Source organism: Chionomys nivalis, chromosome 8, assembly GCF_950005125.1.
Source record: "Chionomys nivalis chromosome 8, mChiNiv1.1, whole genome shotgun sequence".
Taxonomy (NCBI): Eukaryota; Metazoa; Chordata; class Mammalia; order Rodentia; family Cricetidae; genus Chionomys; species Chionomys nivalis.
In genome coordinates, this window is record NC_080093.1 from 56,353,723 (window position 1) to 56,368,193 (window position 14,471).

The window sequence follows — 14,471 nt, forward strand, 5'->3', positions numbered from 1 at the left end:
TCAGCAGAACAAAGCAAAGGCATTTATTATAGGAGCATTCTCAGACCACGCTGGAAAAGGACCACTCAAGTGGATTTGGGAGGAGACTACTCTGTCCCCATTCCCATTCCTGCCCTTCCTCATCATCTAGGACTGGGGTCCCCCTCCCACATCTTGCAGGTTACAAAACACCCCACACAGGAGCCTTCTCCAAGTAAATAAACCCCCAGCAATGAAAGATCTCTGTTTTAATAGCAAGAACAGTTCCGACTCCGAGCAGGATCCCAAACTCCATGCCAATCCAATACAGATCTCTGCTGATGGTTTCAGGGGCCACAGAAATGCCTTGCAAGGTGAGGCAGGGTCTGCGGGACACTGGGTCACTAGGTGAGGATGTCTTGAGCCTGGTGTTCCACCAGCATCTCCATGCTCTTCACGTCAGTGCACCACAGCTCCAGGCGGTCCTTCATCCCCTTGATCTAAAGACAAACCAATCACATGGGTGTCAGGCTAGAAGGGAGCACGGGCCCTATGTGGTAGTGCTAAATCCCTAGTTCTTTCTCGGGGTAACACTAAGGGCAATAGAGCTGAAGGGGGGAGGTGTGTGATAGGTCATCGTGCCAATTCTTATCACAAGGACGCTCTAAAAACTCACATGAAAGAAAAGGAATGGAGGAAATCACAGGATCAAATGTCCAGAAAATATGAGTAAGGATATGGGATTAAGTCACAAACCAGGAACACATCTGATCAGAGTACCAATTTGGGGATTAGAAGGCCTCACGGGCACAGTCAGCACTGTTGTCAGAGTAAGCCTCTAAATGCAGGGTTCAGACCCCAGGTGCGCAGGACCTGGGTCTCTGCAGCAGTAATCCCATCTGCAGTACCTTGTGTCTTCTTCCTAAATGGCTTCTGTTCACATAAAACTAAGTCAGTACTGGATAACCCAAGTCCACAAAGATGAGCAGGAGCTCAGTCCCCTTACCTGCTGCAAGTCCAGCACGCGGGGCTGCACCCAGGTCATATGAACCCGCTTGTCCACCTCGTCTATGCTGCCTCTCACCAGCCCCACTGAGAGCGCCTTCATCACCAGCAACTCCACCTGAGCAAAGGGACTCACATGAGACACGCTGGGAGCAGTCCTTGCCAAGGCCAGACTTCTGCCTTGGGCAGCTCTGCTGCTGATACCCCAAGTCCAAGAACTATACCTTGTTCACAGTGATTTTGGCACTTTTGGCAATTTCTTCAAAAGTGAGTTGTCTGTGGTTGGCAGGTCGTGTGAAAGTCATCTGAAAAACAAAACCATTCTTCTAAGCAAAAGTGGTCAGAGATTGTTTTTAAAGATTTTTTTTGGTCAAAAGTTGAAAGTTGTTCTGTGGGTATGGCTGTATATGCCTTTAATCCCAGCACTCAGAAGGCAGAGACATGTAGATCTCTGTAAGCTGAGATCAGTCTGGTCTACATAGCAAATTCCAGGTGGGGTCAGGGTAACATAGTGAGAGCCTGGACTTAAGAAAGAAAAAAAAAAAATCTGAAAATACAGATCGTCTTATTAGCCCCATATGCAAGTACTCAAGTTTTCCTAACCTAGTGTCTACTACAAGCAAGTTGTAAATGCTCAGAGACGGTTAAAGGAAAAAGCAAACTGCAAAGGAATGTTTGACAAGAACAAATGTGCATTCCTTGACCAGGTAGTCGAGGCCACCAAGTCCCTTGTACAGGGACCACTTCAGGAAACTGGAAATGCACACTGCAATCCTTCCAGACGCTCACATTCTATCAGAGAAAACAGAAAAGTACATGGATAGAAAGGGTGTGTCACAGAGACAGTGGCTTCAGGTTCAATGGGAAGGGACAACTTATGAAGTGTTGTCTAATGGAGCCTGTCTAAGACAAACTCACAGGCCAGGGAGATGATCCAGTGGCTAAAGGCGCTTGCTGTCAAGCCTGACAGCCCACAGCTTGACACTCAGGAGAGAAGTGACTGCTGGGAGCTGGTCTCTGACCCCGCCTCCACAGAGAATAAACAACAATGACAACAAAAAACCCTAAGGTCCAAATTCAAACTTAGATGAGCAGAGGCAAAAAGGAAGACACAAGTTAAGAGCGGGGCCATGAGGAGAAAACTACTTAGAAGCAGGCCAGCTCACAGGCCTAGCGAGCTCCTGAGCCCTGTCAAGTACTATGGACAGGGATCCCTGGGTGCTTCTTACCTCCATAAGGCACAACAACTGGATCTTCCTCAGAAGCTGGGCCTCGTTGGCTGCTAAGTCAGGCTGGGAAATACAGAAAGAAAGAAACATGGGTTCTGAAACTCTACTATGGGTCAAACAAAAGAAAATATTTTACATTGTGGGTAGTTGAGGCTCACTAGTGATACTAAATCCCTTTGTCTCAGAGAATCTGAAGACGAAACTGACTCACGGGCATGTACTCAGAAATGTAGGAAACAGGATTTACACTGATGTTACAAACACCACGAACAGGAACCTCAAGACTCTTGGTGGAGGCACCTCCAGCAAAGAACAGGTCTTGTGTCTTGAAAGGGTCTGGGTGGTACTGCATGTTGGTCAGCAAACACGGTCTGCTGAAAGCACCTAAAAACTAGTGGCCTGTGCTGACTCTAAAGAGCCAGTGGTTAACTCACAATAGAAAATCTTACTAGTGAGAACTAGAACACATCCTTTAGCAAGGCTCAGCTGGCATACCTGTGGTTCCAGCACTTTAGAGCTGAGGCAGGAGGATTACTTGATCCTAGGAGTTTAAGACAAACCAGAACAATACGGAGAGACAGTGTCTCAGAATAAAAAATGAAAACAGGTCATACTCTGTCAAGGAAAGTCCCAGCAGGGACATTTCTGTAGACATCCCCCTGAATCTTTTTTCTTCTTGTACATTGCTACAGCAAGCCAGTCTGTCTGTCTTGACTGGTCTCTGACTCCTAGTCTCAAGGTCTCAAGTGACCCTCTGACCTCAGCAGACTCTAGGCATGAACCACAGTAGCTGGCTCCACCTTCCTTTGTGGGTGGCTCATTTTGCTGACATGTGAACCCACTGCAGCCAAGTCTCGCTGGACCCAGTGCTTTCTGTCTTCTCAGTCTCTTCACTCCTACACACCCTCCTCTATTACACAGACATTTTACAAGTTTTTTACTGAATTATTGAGAAAGCCCAAAGTTTCAGGAAAGTACAAGAACAACGTAACTAGTTCCTACCACACTTGATGTTTTAGAAATATTTACTTTTAGTAATTTCATTTTAAAAGAGAGACGTGGCCAGGCTAAGAGAAGGCTCAGAGAATAGAGCGTCTGCCATGTGAACAAGAGGATCGGACTTCAGATATTCAGAACTCAAGTAATGCCAGGTGGGCCACCAGGTGGCATGGCTGCTCACCTGGAACTCCAACCTGAATAGGCAGAGACAGGTGATCTTCAGAACAAACTGGTTAGCAAGACTAGCCATATAGGCAAGTTCTGGCTCAAGTGATAGACTCAAGTGTGGACTATTTGTCTAATTATGTGAAGATGTGTTGCTGTTTTACCTTGCCTGCCTAAGGCACCTAATTGGTTTAAGAAAAGGCTGAATGGCCAATAGTGAGGGAGGAGATATAGGTGGGACTTCCTGGCAGGGAGAGTCAACAGGAGGAGGAATTTAGGCTCAGAAGAAAGAAAGAAAGAAAGAAAGAAAGAAAGAAAGAAAGAAAGAAAGAAAGAAAGAAAGAAAGAAAGAAAGACCGACCAGGGACCAGCTAGCCAGACAAAGGAGAAGAAGGAGAAGTAGGACACATGGAATGGAAGGAAGGTAAAAAGCCTTGAGGCAAAGTGTAGATGAATAGAAACAGGTTAAATTATTTTAAAAGAGCTAGTGGGACAAGCTTAAGCTAAGGCCAAGCATTCATAAATAATAATGTCTCCATGTCTTTATTTGGCAGTCCAAAGAAAATTCTAGCCACACCTCATCTAAGTGAATAAGGTGGAATATGGCTGAGAAAGACTCCCGATATCAACTTTGTGTCCCACATGCATTTATACAAATATGTGAACATATATGAACACATATGAATGCACACTATACACACATACATGATTAAGAAAAAGGCAAAGCTGGGCGATGGTGGCGCACGCCTTTAATCCCAACACTCAGGAGGCAGAGGCAGGCGGATCTCTGAGTTCAAGGCCAGCCTGGTCTACAAGAGCTACAAGAGCTAGTTCTAGTTCCAGGAAAGCCAGGGCTACAGAGAAACCCTGTCTCAAAAAAAAAAAAAAAAAAGCAAAATAAACAAAATAAAACAAATCTGACTTACTGCTTTGGCTAATTATCACTACTTGGCTTCTTTACTCAGTGTCTGTTCCTGCTACACTATGTCACTATGGCCGCTCATGCTGGCCACACACACTTTTCACTTCAACAACTGTGCTGAGTTGTCTTTCCCTGTTCCCCCTGCATCTCTTCACTCATTCAAGATCACACAGACACCATTTCCCTTGGGAGGCCTATAATGCACCTTACCCACCACAGACAGAGGAGTACATTGTGCCTCTCATGAGTGACCAGACTAATGCTTTGTTTCTGGAAGATTAAGCCTGGCCTGCCCATGTCCTGTCTATGCCTAGATCCTCCCGGGTATCTGGTGTGTGTAGAGTAGAGGCTTACGGAATCCTTGTTGGAAGGAAACAAGGGGCATATGAAACCTACCTGCTGGCCCCAGGCAGACTTCAGGGTCTGGAACCTATCTACATCACCACTGTTGAAAGCATACAGAGTGTCAATTAGCCACTGCCGGTCAGTGCTCCTCAGCGACTCCAGCACAGGGTGCATGAGCTGTGGGGACAGAGACAGTAAGCTGGCACAAAGTCAGACTTTCTTTTCCCCACACTGTTAAGGAATCTGTGCTAGGCCAACTTACAAGCTCTCCGAAGTTAAAAACTCCCTCTCCAAGAAGTCCAGCAAGCCCCAACGTGAAGGCTCTCTCCTGTTGCTCTGACACTACAAAATGACACAGTCAGTCACATCCCAGTCCTGTTTGGCCTTATAAAACTCATGTAACAAAGTACAGAAACCATTATCAGAATTGGTCTAGTACCACACCTCAATATAAGCTACCTCTTCAAAAGTGCTAGAATTCAGGTTATACTAGGAACCATGTAGACGTGAACTTTGTAGAAATACCACTCGTTTAAAATCTATTCCACAGAGATATGCGATCTATCTACCGTACCGTTCAGTTTGTAGTACTGGGTTAGTAAGAGTCTTTACCCTCACAGCGGTCTCATGTTAGAACAGTCTGCAGCTCTTTAGATGGAATGAGACTGCTTTCTCGTCTCTCGGCTAAAGTAGCTGCTTTTCTAATATATTTCTGCTCAGAGATAGCAGTCAAAGCTTTGTCAGCGTGTTCAGGAGTTGCCAGTCTCCTTACCACCAACAGCACATCCAAGAAAATGTTGAAAATTTCTTCCAAACACACTCTCCTTTTATTTTCACCAAAATTCTCTGGTTACTTTTCCTTCCATTCTCAGATTCCCAAAAGACTCTGTAATTTATTTCCACAGTATGAAATACTCCTTTTAGAGCTCTCAGCTGTAGGGATTCCATATACCCTCCACCCTGTAGAGGGTTGGAGAGGCACACCACTACAATACCTATAGGATCTGACTTAGCTTCTAAGATGGGCCTACAGAAGAGTGAAGAGACTGGGAAAGATGGGCTTGCATGGATTTGGATCAACACCAGAGAACATAAGATGTAAAACTGAAAATGTACACAAAGCTTTCTGCTTTAAAAGTGATGTACCCCTGACAGAGCTAAGCCCTCTTCAGCACCTCACAGCTGCTATGCTCAGCCATGGACCCCTGAGTGCTGAGAAGTGTGAGGGCCCTGTGTACCTGGCAGATCCTTGATGTCGACACAGCCCAGAAACCGTAGAGCATCTTTATAGTAGGACGCGTGGTTTCCGATTGTTTGATAGTATTTACTGGAGAGGTCATAGAAACGACTGTGAACTGATGTCACCCCAGGGAGATTGTTGAGCATCTCTTCAACATCTTCAATGGTTTCCTACACACAAGAAGTAAAATCGCCTTTCAGCTTAAAAGATCTTTAAAGTGACACAAAATAAAAAGTCTAAGCTACCAGGGCAAAGACTGATAACATTAGTTAGACTGACTACAAAAATGAAAACTTGGGTTCATCCAAAACACAGAATAAAATACAAACGCAATCTGTAGACTGGCAGAAGACATTTATAGGCTGTGTAACTCCACATCCTATGAGGTAACGAGCAAGAAAATGTGAAGGACGCAGTAAACAAGCAGCAAAGACAGCAACAGGCAATTAAGAGAAGCAGAGCTGGGAGTGGGGTTGCTGCAAACCACCAGCAGCTGAAAAAGGCAAAATTAAAGCACCTGACCTCCACTGGGTCATGAAGAACTAAATAGCGTGACAATATCAAAAGCCGGAAACAGGGAGCTTCAAAGGGGCCTGTAAGGTTTAGTAGAACACCTCACACTACCACCTCCAGACACACACCCAGGGGACTGGCCAAGCACAGGGAGACCAAGTAAGAAATGCTAACATGAACAGCACTCGTAATGCAATAAACGGCTCAAGTTCCTTTACAGGAGAATAGCTACATATGCTATAAAACACGTATACAATGGGATAGCACACGGGGTAAAAATGAACGGCCTACACATACCAACTTACGAACCTGGCTAGGGAAGACCAAGATATTTATATGTATCTCCAGTTAATTTATCCACTTGAGAGGATCTAGAATCACCCAGAAGACAACCTCTAAGCATGTCTGTGAGGGACTTTCTAGATTGGGGTAAATGAGGCAGGAAGACCCACCCTAAATGTTGGCACCATTCCAAGAGCAGAGGTCTTGGACTGAAAAAAAATGAAGAAATTGATAAGCATCAGCTTTTCTCTGTTTCCTGACTGCAGACCAACGTAACCAATCACTTCTTGGTCCTGCAGCCAAGTTTTCCCTGCATAAACTTCCATCCCATAAGTTTCTTATCAGTTATGTGGTCATAGCAACAAGAACAGTAACTGATGCACACGGGTGAGATGGGCCTGCTGGGGGACTGGCTGAAGTCCCAGAATGCCCAGACAGCACTCCTTTTTTTTTTTTTTTTAATATTTATTTATTATGTATACAATATTCTGTGTGTATGCCTGAAGGCCAGAAGAGGGCACCAGACCTCATTACAGATGGCTGTGACCCACCATGTGGTTGCTGGGAATTGAACTCAGGACCCTTGGCAGAGCAGGCAATGCTCTTAACCGCTGAGCCATCTCTCCAGCCCCCTTTTTTTTTTTTTTAAAACAAACTTTTTTCTTTTGACTTTTTTTTTTAATATTTATTCATTCATTTATTTATTATGTATACAATATTCTGTCTGTGTGTATGTCTGCAGGCCAGAAGGGGGCACCAGACCTCATTACAGATGGTTGTGAGCCACCATGTGGTTGCTGGGAATTGAACTCAGAACCTTTTGAAGAGCAGGCAATGCTCTTAACCACTGAGCCATCTTTCCAGCCCCAGACAGCACTCCTCACTGTGTCATAGCTCTCGATGTGTATTAAATTCCTCAAGCAAATGTAGTTAGGATGTATGTGATCTGGGACGAGGAAGCAACAAGGGAGGACTTCTTAGGCCAATGAAAACAAACACTTTCAACCACTACTTCCACTATTTTTGTTAACATTATGGTTACCAAAATGAAGGCAAAACTTTTGTTTTTGCACTCGCAGTCTGTAGATAAACATGGTGGACAACCACCATGCTAGTTATGTTAGCCTCACCGCCACCTCTATTCATGCCTGTCTCACAAACTGGACAAAAACTAAAAACAGCACAAAAGGGATCAAGGAGATGGCACAGCCATTAAGAGTACTTGCTGTTCTTGCAGAGGACCCAGCGTCAGTTCCTGGTACCCACATGGCAGCTATAATTCCAGTTCTGGAGGATGCAATGCCCTCCTTCAGGCCTCCACTGGCACCGCATGCACGTGATGCACAGACACACATGCAGACACACATAAGATAAAAATAAATCTCTCTCTCTCTTTTTTTTCCTCCTGGCATTTTTTTTTTTTTTTTTTGGTTTTTCGAGACAGTTTCTCTGTAGCTTTGGAGCCTGTCCTGGAACTCCCTTTGTAGACCAGGCTGGTCTCGAACTCACAGAGATCCGCCTGCCTCTGTCTCCCAAGTGCTGGGATTAAAGGCGTGCGCCACCACCGCCCGGCTTCCTCCTGGAATTTTTGAGACAAGGTTTGGAGCCTGTCCTGAAACTAGCTCTTGTAGACCAGGCTGGCCTTGAACTCAGAGATCCATCTGCCTCTGCCTCCTGAATGCTGGGATTAAAGGTGTGTGCCCCTACCGCTACCGTTTGGCTAAATCTCTTTTTTAAAGGCATAAATACAGACAGGAAACTTCAACAACACAAGAGGAAGAAAGAGAACAGGGAAACATATCGCCTGCCATGATGAGAGCCCACAGGCTTTATACAACTGAGACCACGAGGAGTCCTGACTAGATGGACAGCCACAGGGAGAAACGTCTTCACAGTAACTTAACCTTAAATGGGAAAACAAAACAGAACAAAAAAGCAAAACCAACCAAACAAAACGATCAACGAAACAGAGGGGTGGAATATATAAAACAAAGGTGGCAACGAGTAAACAATGGGGAAATCTAGGTCAGAACATGAGGGTTCTTTTTCCCCCTGTAATGGTCAAAGAGGAAGAAGGTACGTATTATTGTGCTCTCACCTTTGTAGCCTGTAGATCCCCGATGTTTAGTTTCAGAGCTCCGATAGCTGTTTTACACAAGATCACTGCTTCATCACTACTTTTAACCTGAAGAGATTTAAAAAAAAGAAAGTAAAGAAAAAGGGAACCTCAGAAACTGTAAAGCGAGTTGTTCCTTGGGCACTGACTTGAGACCAGGAATGTGACTTCTACATGAGTAGACATACATTACGAATTACATATATATCAGAAAATGCCTTTCAAACTTCATATTTACCTTCTCACGAGTCTTTTCCAGGAAAGTAAGAGCCACATTAGGATCTAGAATAGAAACATGAACAAAGTCAGACCTACCAACAGCAGCTTTTTACCACCTAAGACATCTTTAGGCAAGAAAACAGTGACATTTCTCTCTCAAGTGCACCGATGCTGGCCTGGGACTATGTGACTCAGGCTGTCATCACTGCTCGGTCAGTACTGGCAACTCAGTGGGCATCACTAACCCTGGCCAATTTGGTATTCTCTATTATGAAACAAACAGAGGCTTACCGGTCATCTGTCTAACCACATGAAGAATTATTTCTACCAGGGACAAAGGGTTTACCCTGAAATAAAAATCACCAGTTTTTGAGTGTTAAAAACCACTAATGTATTCATTTTCAAAGTAGAAAACTGACAAAAGGGGATTACCTGTGTTCAAATTCACTGATGAAGTTTTCGTAAAGCTGCAAACCAAAGATGGAGAATTAGTACAGAGAGAGCTTCACTCTGGAAACCAGACTCTGAAAACTACTTCTGGTCAGAGCTGCAGCACTGAGACTGTCAGGTGCAAGTGTGCAAACCACAATGCGCGCCACATAGAAAGCACTGCCTAAGCCTCTGCTGAATGATAGGAGAACCAACCATCTCAGGGCTTATTTGAGTCACACAAATGATCACCAATGGATTATTGAAGGAAACCAGAGCTCCTAGCTTTGAGACTTATAACAAGCCAGGTAGGTGATGGTGGCGCAAGACTTTAATCCTAGTACTTGGGAAGCAGAGGCGGCGGATCTTTGTGATCGTGATCTACAGAGCTAGTTCCAGGTCCCCCAGAGCTACAAAGTAAAATAAAATAAAATAAACCAGGGGTTGGAGAGATGGCTTAGCGGTTAAGAGCACTGGGGCTCATCCAGAGGTCCTAAGTTCAATTCCCAGCAACCACATGGTAGCTCACAACCACCTATAGTGGGATCTGATGCCTTTCTCTGGCATAAAGTCATACATGTAGATAAAGCACTTATTTACATAAATAAATCTTTAAAAAATCTCCTAAATATCAAATCCTAAATTGTTCTTCCAAGGTGCTCAGTACAATAGCTGCACCAGGGTGAAGCATTCCTAATCAAACAGAATAGAGTTCCTTCAGATTTCAGAAGGTTCTAGGCCTTCAATAGGCCTGTGTTACCATTTCTTAGTCACTCGGCACACATAAGCACCTCCTCAGACACTAGGCCAGTACTACAGACACACCATGAGAGGCAAATGCTGAGGTTCAGGATGCTTCTGAACCACTGGAAAAGGCAGAACAAGCGAACGGTAACATTCTTAGTTTAAGAAACACAGAAAAGGATGGGAGAAGTGGCTCAGCAGTTAAGAGCACTTGCTGCTGTTGCAGAGAACCTGGGTTCAGGTCTCACTACCCACATGATGGTTCATAACCATACCTAACACCTATTCCAGGGGATCTGATGTCCTCTAACCTCTGAGAGCACCAATCATGCCCACAGTACACATACACACATGAAAGCAAAACATTCTTACACATAAAAACCCCTCAAAGAGAAAAAGGGGGGGGGGTATATCAGCTGAAGACTAGAAAAGGATAAATATGCACCACCATGATATAGAATATGCAACGTGTCTGATTTATCATTTCCCCACATGATCTGAGAGACAGAACACCCAGCAAAATCTTTAGGCTTATAAGTGACTGCAAATTTTTAAAGGTGATAAAATGTCAAACTGATAAATAAAAATCCCAAGAACATCTTAAGCCCCAGGAGATGAGGAAGTGAGCGGTAAGCTTCATTATGCACAATATAATGTATCCAGGAGTAAAAACTCAAGCTACGAGTCCAAGCTAACTCCCCCTTTCAAAAGCAGACGACAGCAGGACAGAGTTCAGAAAAGAAGCTTCAGGTGAGAAAATCCAGGGGTATTCTGACAGCGCATCTGATGAGGCATGGGAAAGAGCGTGCATTTCTATTTTTTCTGTGGATAAAATTCAAAAATTGCGCTATTACAGAGACAGCATATCATGCAGGCCCTCCCCAACTCTCTCACCTTCAACTGAAGACATTCTCTTTTCTATACTACCCAGGACAGAAATCTCTGGGCAAGTGGAACCAGTGTGCATGGATGGGCTGGGAGAACTGGGAAGTGAGGGGAGCTCTTTATTTTATTTTTTAAATTTATTTATTTATTTATTATGTATATAATATTCTTTCTACCTGTATGCCTGCAGGCCAGAAGAGGGCACCAGATCTCATTACAGATGGTTGTGAGCCACCATGTGGTTGCTGGGAATTGAACTCAGGACCTTTGGAAGAGCAGGCAATGCTCTTAACCGCTGAGCCATCTTTCCAGCCCCCAAGGGGGGGGAGGGAGCTCTTTAAATGGTCCTTCTCCTTACTAATCTTTCTGTGTAAGCCAGGCTAGTCTTGAACAACTGATCTTCCAGCCTCAAGTTTCTAAGTGCTGGGATTACAGGTATGCCACCGTGCAGGTTCGATTATGCTTGCTTGTTTGTTTGTTGGTAGTATTATGTGAGGCTCAGAGGCCTTGTGGATATTATTAAACACATACTCCCACTGAGCCGTGTTCCCAGCCCTAGTCAACATTTTTAGAAACCAGAAAGTCTGTTTCAATGCGGTGATTTATTAGCCATGACCTCTGGTGATTCATCTATGTCTGCTATTACATTAAAAAGAGACAGTGATAAAATACTGTCCCAGTGCTGTCACAGAGGGCATAGTGCTTACAAGAGTCCGTGGCACAAAGTGACTGCTGAAAAGATGCAGCTTTCTGTGACCATCACAAAGGCCATCCTTTTTCTTTAAAAGTTCAGGAGTAGAGCCAGGCATGGTAGCACACGCTTTTTAATGACAGCATTTGGAAGGCCAAGGTGGTTGACTATGAATTTGATCCCAGCCTGGTCTACACAGCAAGTTCCACGCTGGTCAGAGCCTATCTCAAACAAACAGAAAACGATGAGCAGGCACGGGAGAGACAGCCCAGAGATAGTTAAGAGCATTTTGAGTTCTAGCCTCCTTGGGCATCTACACACATATTGTGCTCTCTCTCTCTCTCTTTCTTTCTGATACACACATACTAAAAATTTTTTAAAAAGTCTTTGAGTATACCCAACATAATCTGATCTAGTATGGCAAGTCATTACCTTAATGAGACCATCTCCTTGGGCAAAGCACGGGTCCTGTACAAAATCAAGCACCTGAAGTGTGAGTTGATGCCACAACCTAAAAAACAAAAAGCGCTTCAGACACATAAACTAACAGGAAGTAACAGATACCTTCAGCTTTGATGGTCCCATCAAGCATCAAGCACGACTGAGGGTCCATTGCCCAGTACAGTAGTTAAAGCATGTGCCAGTTAATTCAAGTACATTTCTTAACTCTGTTACCCTTGGTCACTTAGCCTAAGACTCGATTTTCTTAGGTAACAATGGAGAACATCTTTTTTTTTTTTTTAAAAAAAAAAATATTTATTTATTTATTATGTGTACAACATTCCTTCCATGCATGCCCACAAGCCAGAAGGGGGCACCAGGTCTCATTATAGATGGCTGTGAACCACCATGTGGTTGCTGGGAATTGAACTCAGGACCTCTGGAAGATCAGTCAGTGCTCTTAACCACTGAGTCATCTCTCCAGCCCCTGGAGAACATCTTTTGAGACTGTGTCAGCACTCACTTTGAGTGTCAACTGGAAGAACTTTGCAATCCTACAGTTATATTTTGAACTCCGTGCTCTCTTATTTATTAGCTGAATATCTCATGAAGGAATAGAAAGCTGATCTTCAGTCTCCTCATCTGAGGATGAGATTAAGGATGAAATAAGTCAATATCAAAGTATGCCAATATATACATCTTTAGGACACTGACACAGCACATTTCACGCAATGGCTAAAGGCTAATATTTAACAGTGCAGATAAAGTGCTTTGAAACATACATGTTACCCACCAAACACTGAAAAATTTCTCTGAAAACATTAATAGTAGAAAACTGCTGAACAGCGTCAAAGGACATGAGTGTTTGTGTGGAAAGGTTCTCCAGGAAAGCTGTTTCTTCATGGAACGCTCTAGATCAATGTCAGCAATTTGTAACTGTTCTGAAGTTCACCCTGTTTCTAATCAAACGCAAACACTAAGATCTCTCCACTGGCAAAAAGGCCAATGGGAATATAACAAAAAACAGGGGCAGTGGAGGTTGAATCAACGATTCTAGAAACAAGAAGAAATTACAAGCGGTAGACAATCATACCGCGGTTTAGTACAAATTACCAGGGCCCGTGTGTCAAACGGGGTGGCACCTTAGCCTCAAAACTATTTGCTTGTCTGAATTAAGAGCTAGCATTCACAGGCCAGCTCGAGCCCCTTTAGTTAAGACCATACAGAAGACAAAGCCTGTCACAGCCAGTACGTTTATGGAAAGCAGGGAGTCTAGATTCAAGAACCCTGGCAACAAATGTTTCTTTGGCTGTCGCCCCTTTCAGGCGCTCCCAGCGCCCTCTCCCTCCCGTCCACCCTCAGAGCTCACTTCTTCGTGTACAGCTCCTCCAAACGATGCCAAATGGCGGCCTGTCCCGGCCCGGAGCTCTGGCTCTGCTGTAAGAAGGCCGGCACATCCTTCATGATTGCAGAGACCTGAGAACAGAAAATACCAAATACTCTCAACCGGCAGGGATGGCGGACGGAAGTGCTCGCTCACTTCCGGCACCGCGCCGCGCGGGGCATGCCGGGAGCGTCCCAGTAGCCCGGCTGGTCGCGGTCGTCAAGGTAACCGCGTTCTCGGCTTCGGCCAAACTTCTCCCGCATATTAGGCCCTCCCCTGGAGGCGTTAAAGAGTAGACCTGCCTGGGGACAGCTGGTCACCGAGTGGTCACGTGGCCTCAAGCCTTCGGACGTGGGTCCCCTCAAACAGGGATGGAGTCTGGCGAGGACCAGGTGTGATGAAATTCCTGACCGCGGTCAGCGCTCAGAGAGCACTAGTTATCACCCTCCCGGTCAAGAGGGTCGAGCGCAGGGTTAACCGAGGAAGCCTCCGAGTTTGGCTTCCCAACCAATAAGTCAGAGTCCCATAGCGCGGGAAGCTGCCCGCACCGGACCGGGTGACCGTGCCGGGATCTGGGCTGGGCTCCGTGTGCGGGAGAGGCGGGGTGATGATGGTGCTGGGGGGCGGGACTTGGAACGAGGGGGGGGGGGGGGATAAGGGTGTCGGGCGGGGCTTAGCGCACTGGGGCGGGGATTCGGAAGACACTTGACCCTCTAGGCGCCGTCTCCCTGCTGAGCATCATGGCGCTGAGCGGTCGACTGGCTTTGGCCGCGCTCAGACTGTGGGGCCCCGGAGGTGAGCCACGGCAGGGAAGCCACCGGATCCCGCAGATAGGCAGTCGGAGGTGTTTTAGGGGCGGGCAGCTGAAAGCAATTGAGGTCTTGAGAACCTGGCAGGTGCGCTC

At 45.4% G+C, this 14,471-nt stretch overlaps 2 protein-coding genes across 4 annotated transcripts in view; one reads left to right on the forward strand and one right to left on the reverse strand.

The window, feature by feature from the left end:
• Positions 1-14,154, reverse strand: Psmd13 (proteasome 26S subunit, non-ATPase 13). Of its 2 annotated transcripts, XM_057779120.1 has the most exons (14): positions 13,870-14,154; positions 13,553-13,659; positions 12,175-12,253; positions 9,426-9,460; positions 9,285-9,340; positions 9,013-9,056; positions 8,757-8,843; positions 5,862-6,033; positions 4,886-4,965; positions 4,675-4,800; positions 2,193-2,255; positions 1,188-1,268; positions 965-1,081; positions 1-458 (listed from the first exon to the last, which is right to left on the reverse strand). In XM_057779120.1, the coding sequence occupies exons 2-14, from the start codon at positions 13,645-13,647 to the stop codon at positions 363-365; spliced, it is 1,131 nt and encodes a 376-aa protein (XP_057635103.1). In that variant the 5' UTR covers positions 13,648-13,659; positions 13,870-14,154; the 3' UTR covers positions 1-362. The 2 variants fall into 2 exon arrangements, with proteins under 2 accessions (XP_057635103.1, XP_057635102.1); XM_057779119.1 differs by lacking the exon at positions 13,870-14,154 and having other exon boundaries at positions 13,553-13,721.
• Positions 13,828-14,471, forward strand: part of Sirt3 (sirtuin 3) — a 21,277-nt gene continuing 20,633 nt past the window's right edge. Inside the window, exon 1 of one of the 2 annotated variants that reach the window (XM_057779122.1) lies at positions 13,828-13,959. The gene's annotated coding sequence lies outside the window, so the exon portion shown is untranslated. Of the gene's footprint in view, positions 13,960-14,276; positions 14,363-14,471 lie in introns of those variants that run through there. The other variant, XM_057779123.1, reaches the window with a different exon arrangement.

What these genes read in the sequence shown, in the direction of transcription:
- Psmd13 (XM_057779120.1), bottom strand. Translation starts at nt 13,647, where the DNA reads ATGAAGGATGTGCCGGCCTTCTTACAGCAGAGCCAGAGCTCCGGGCCG. An exon ending in TGTGGTTAGACAGATGACCG is followed by an intron (nt 9,057 to 9,284) that starts GTAAGCCTCTGT and finishes TTTCTATTCTAG; the next exon opens with ATCCTAATGTGGCTCTTACT. An exon ending in AGTTGTTGTGCCTTATGGAG is followed by an intron (nt 1,269 to 2,192) that starts GTAAGAAGCACC and finishes TTTGTTTTTCAG; the next exon opens with ATGACTTTCACACGACCTGC.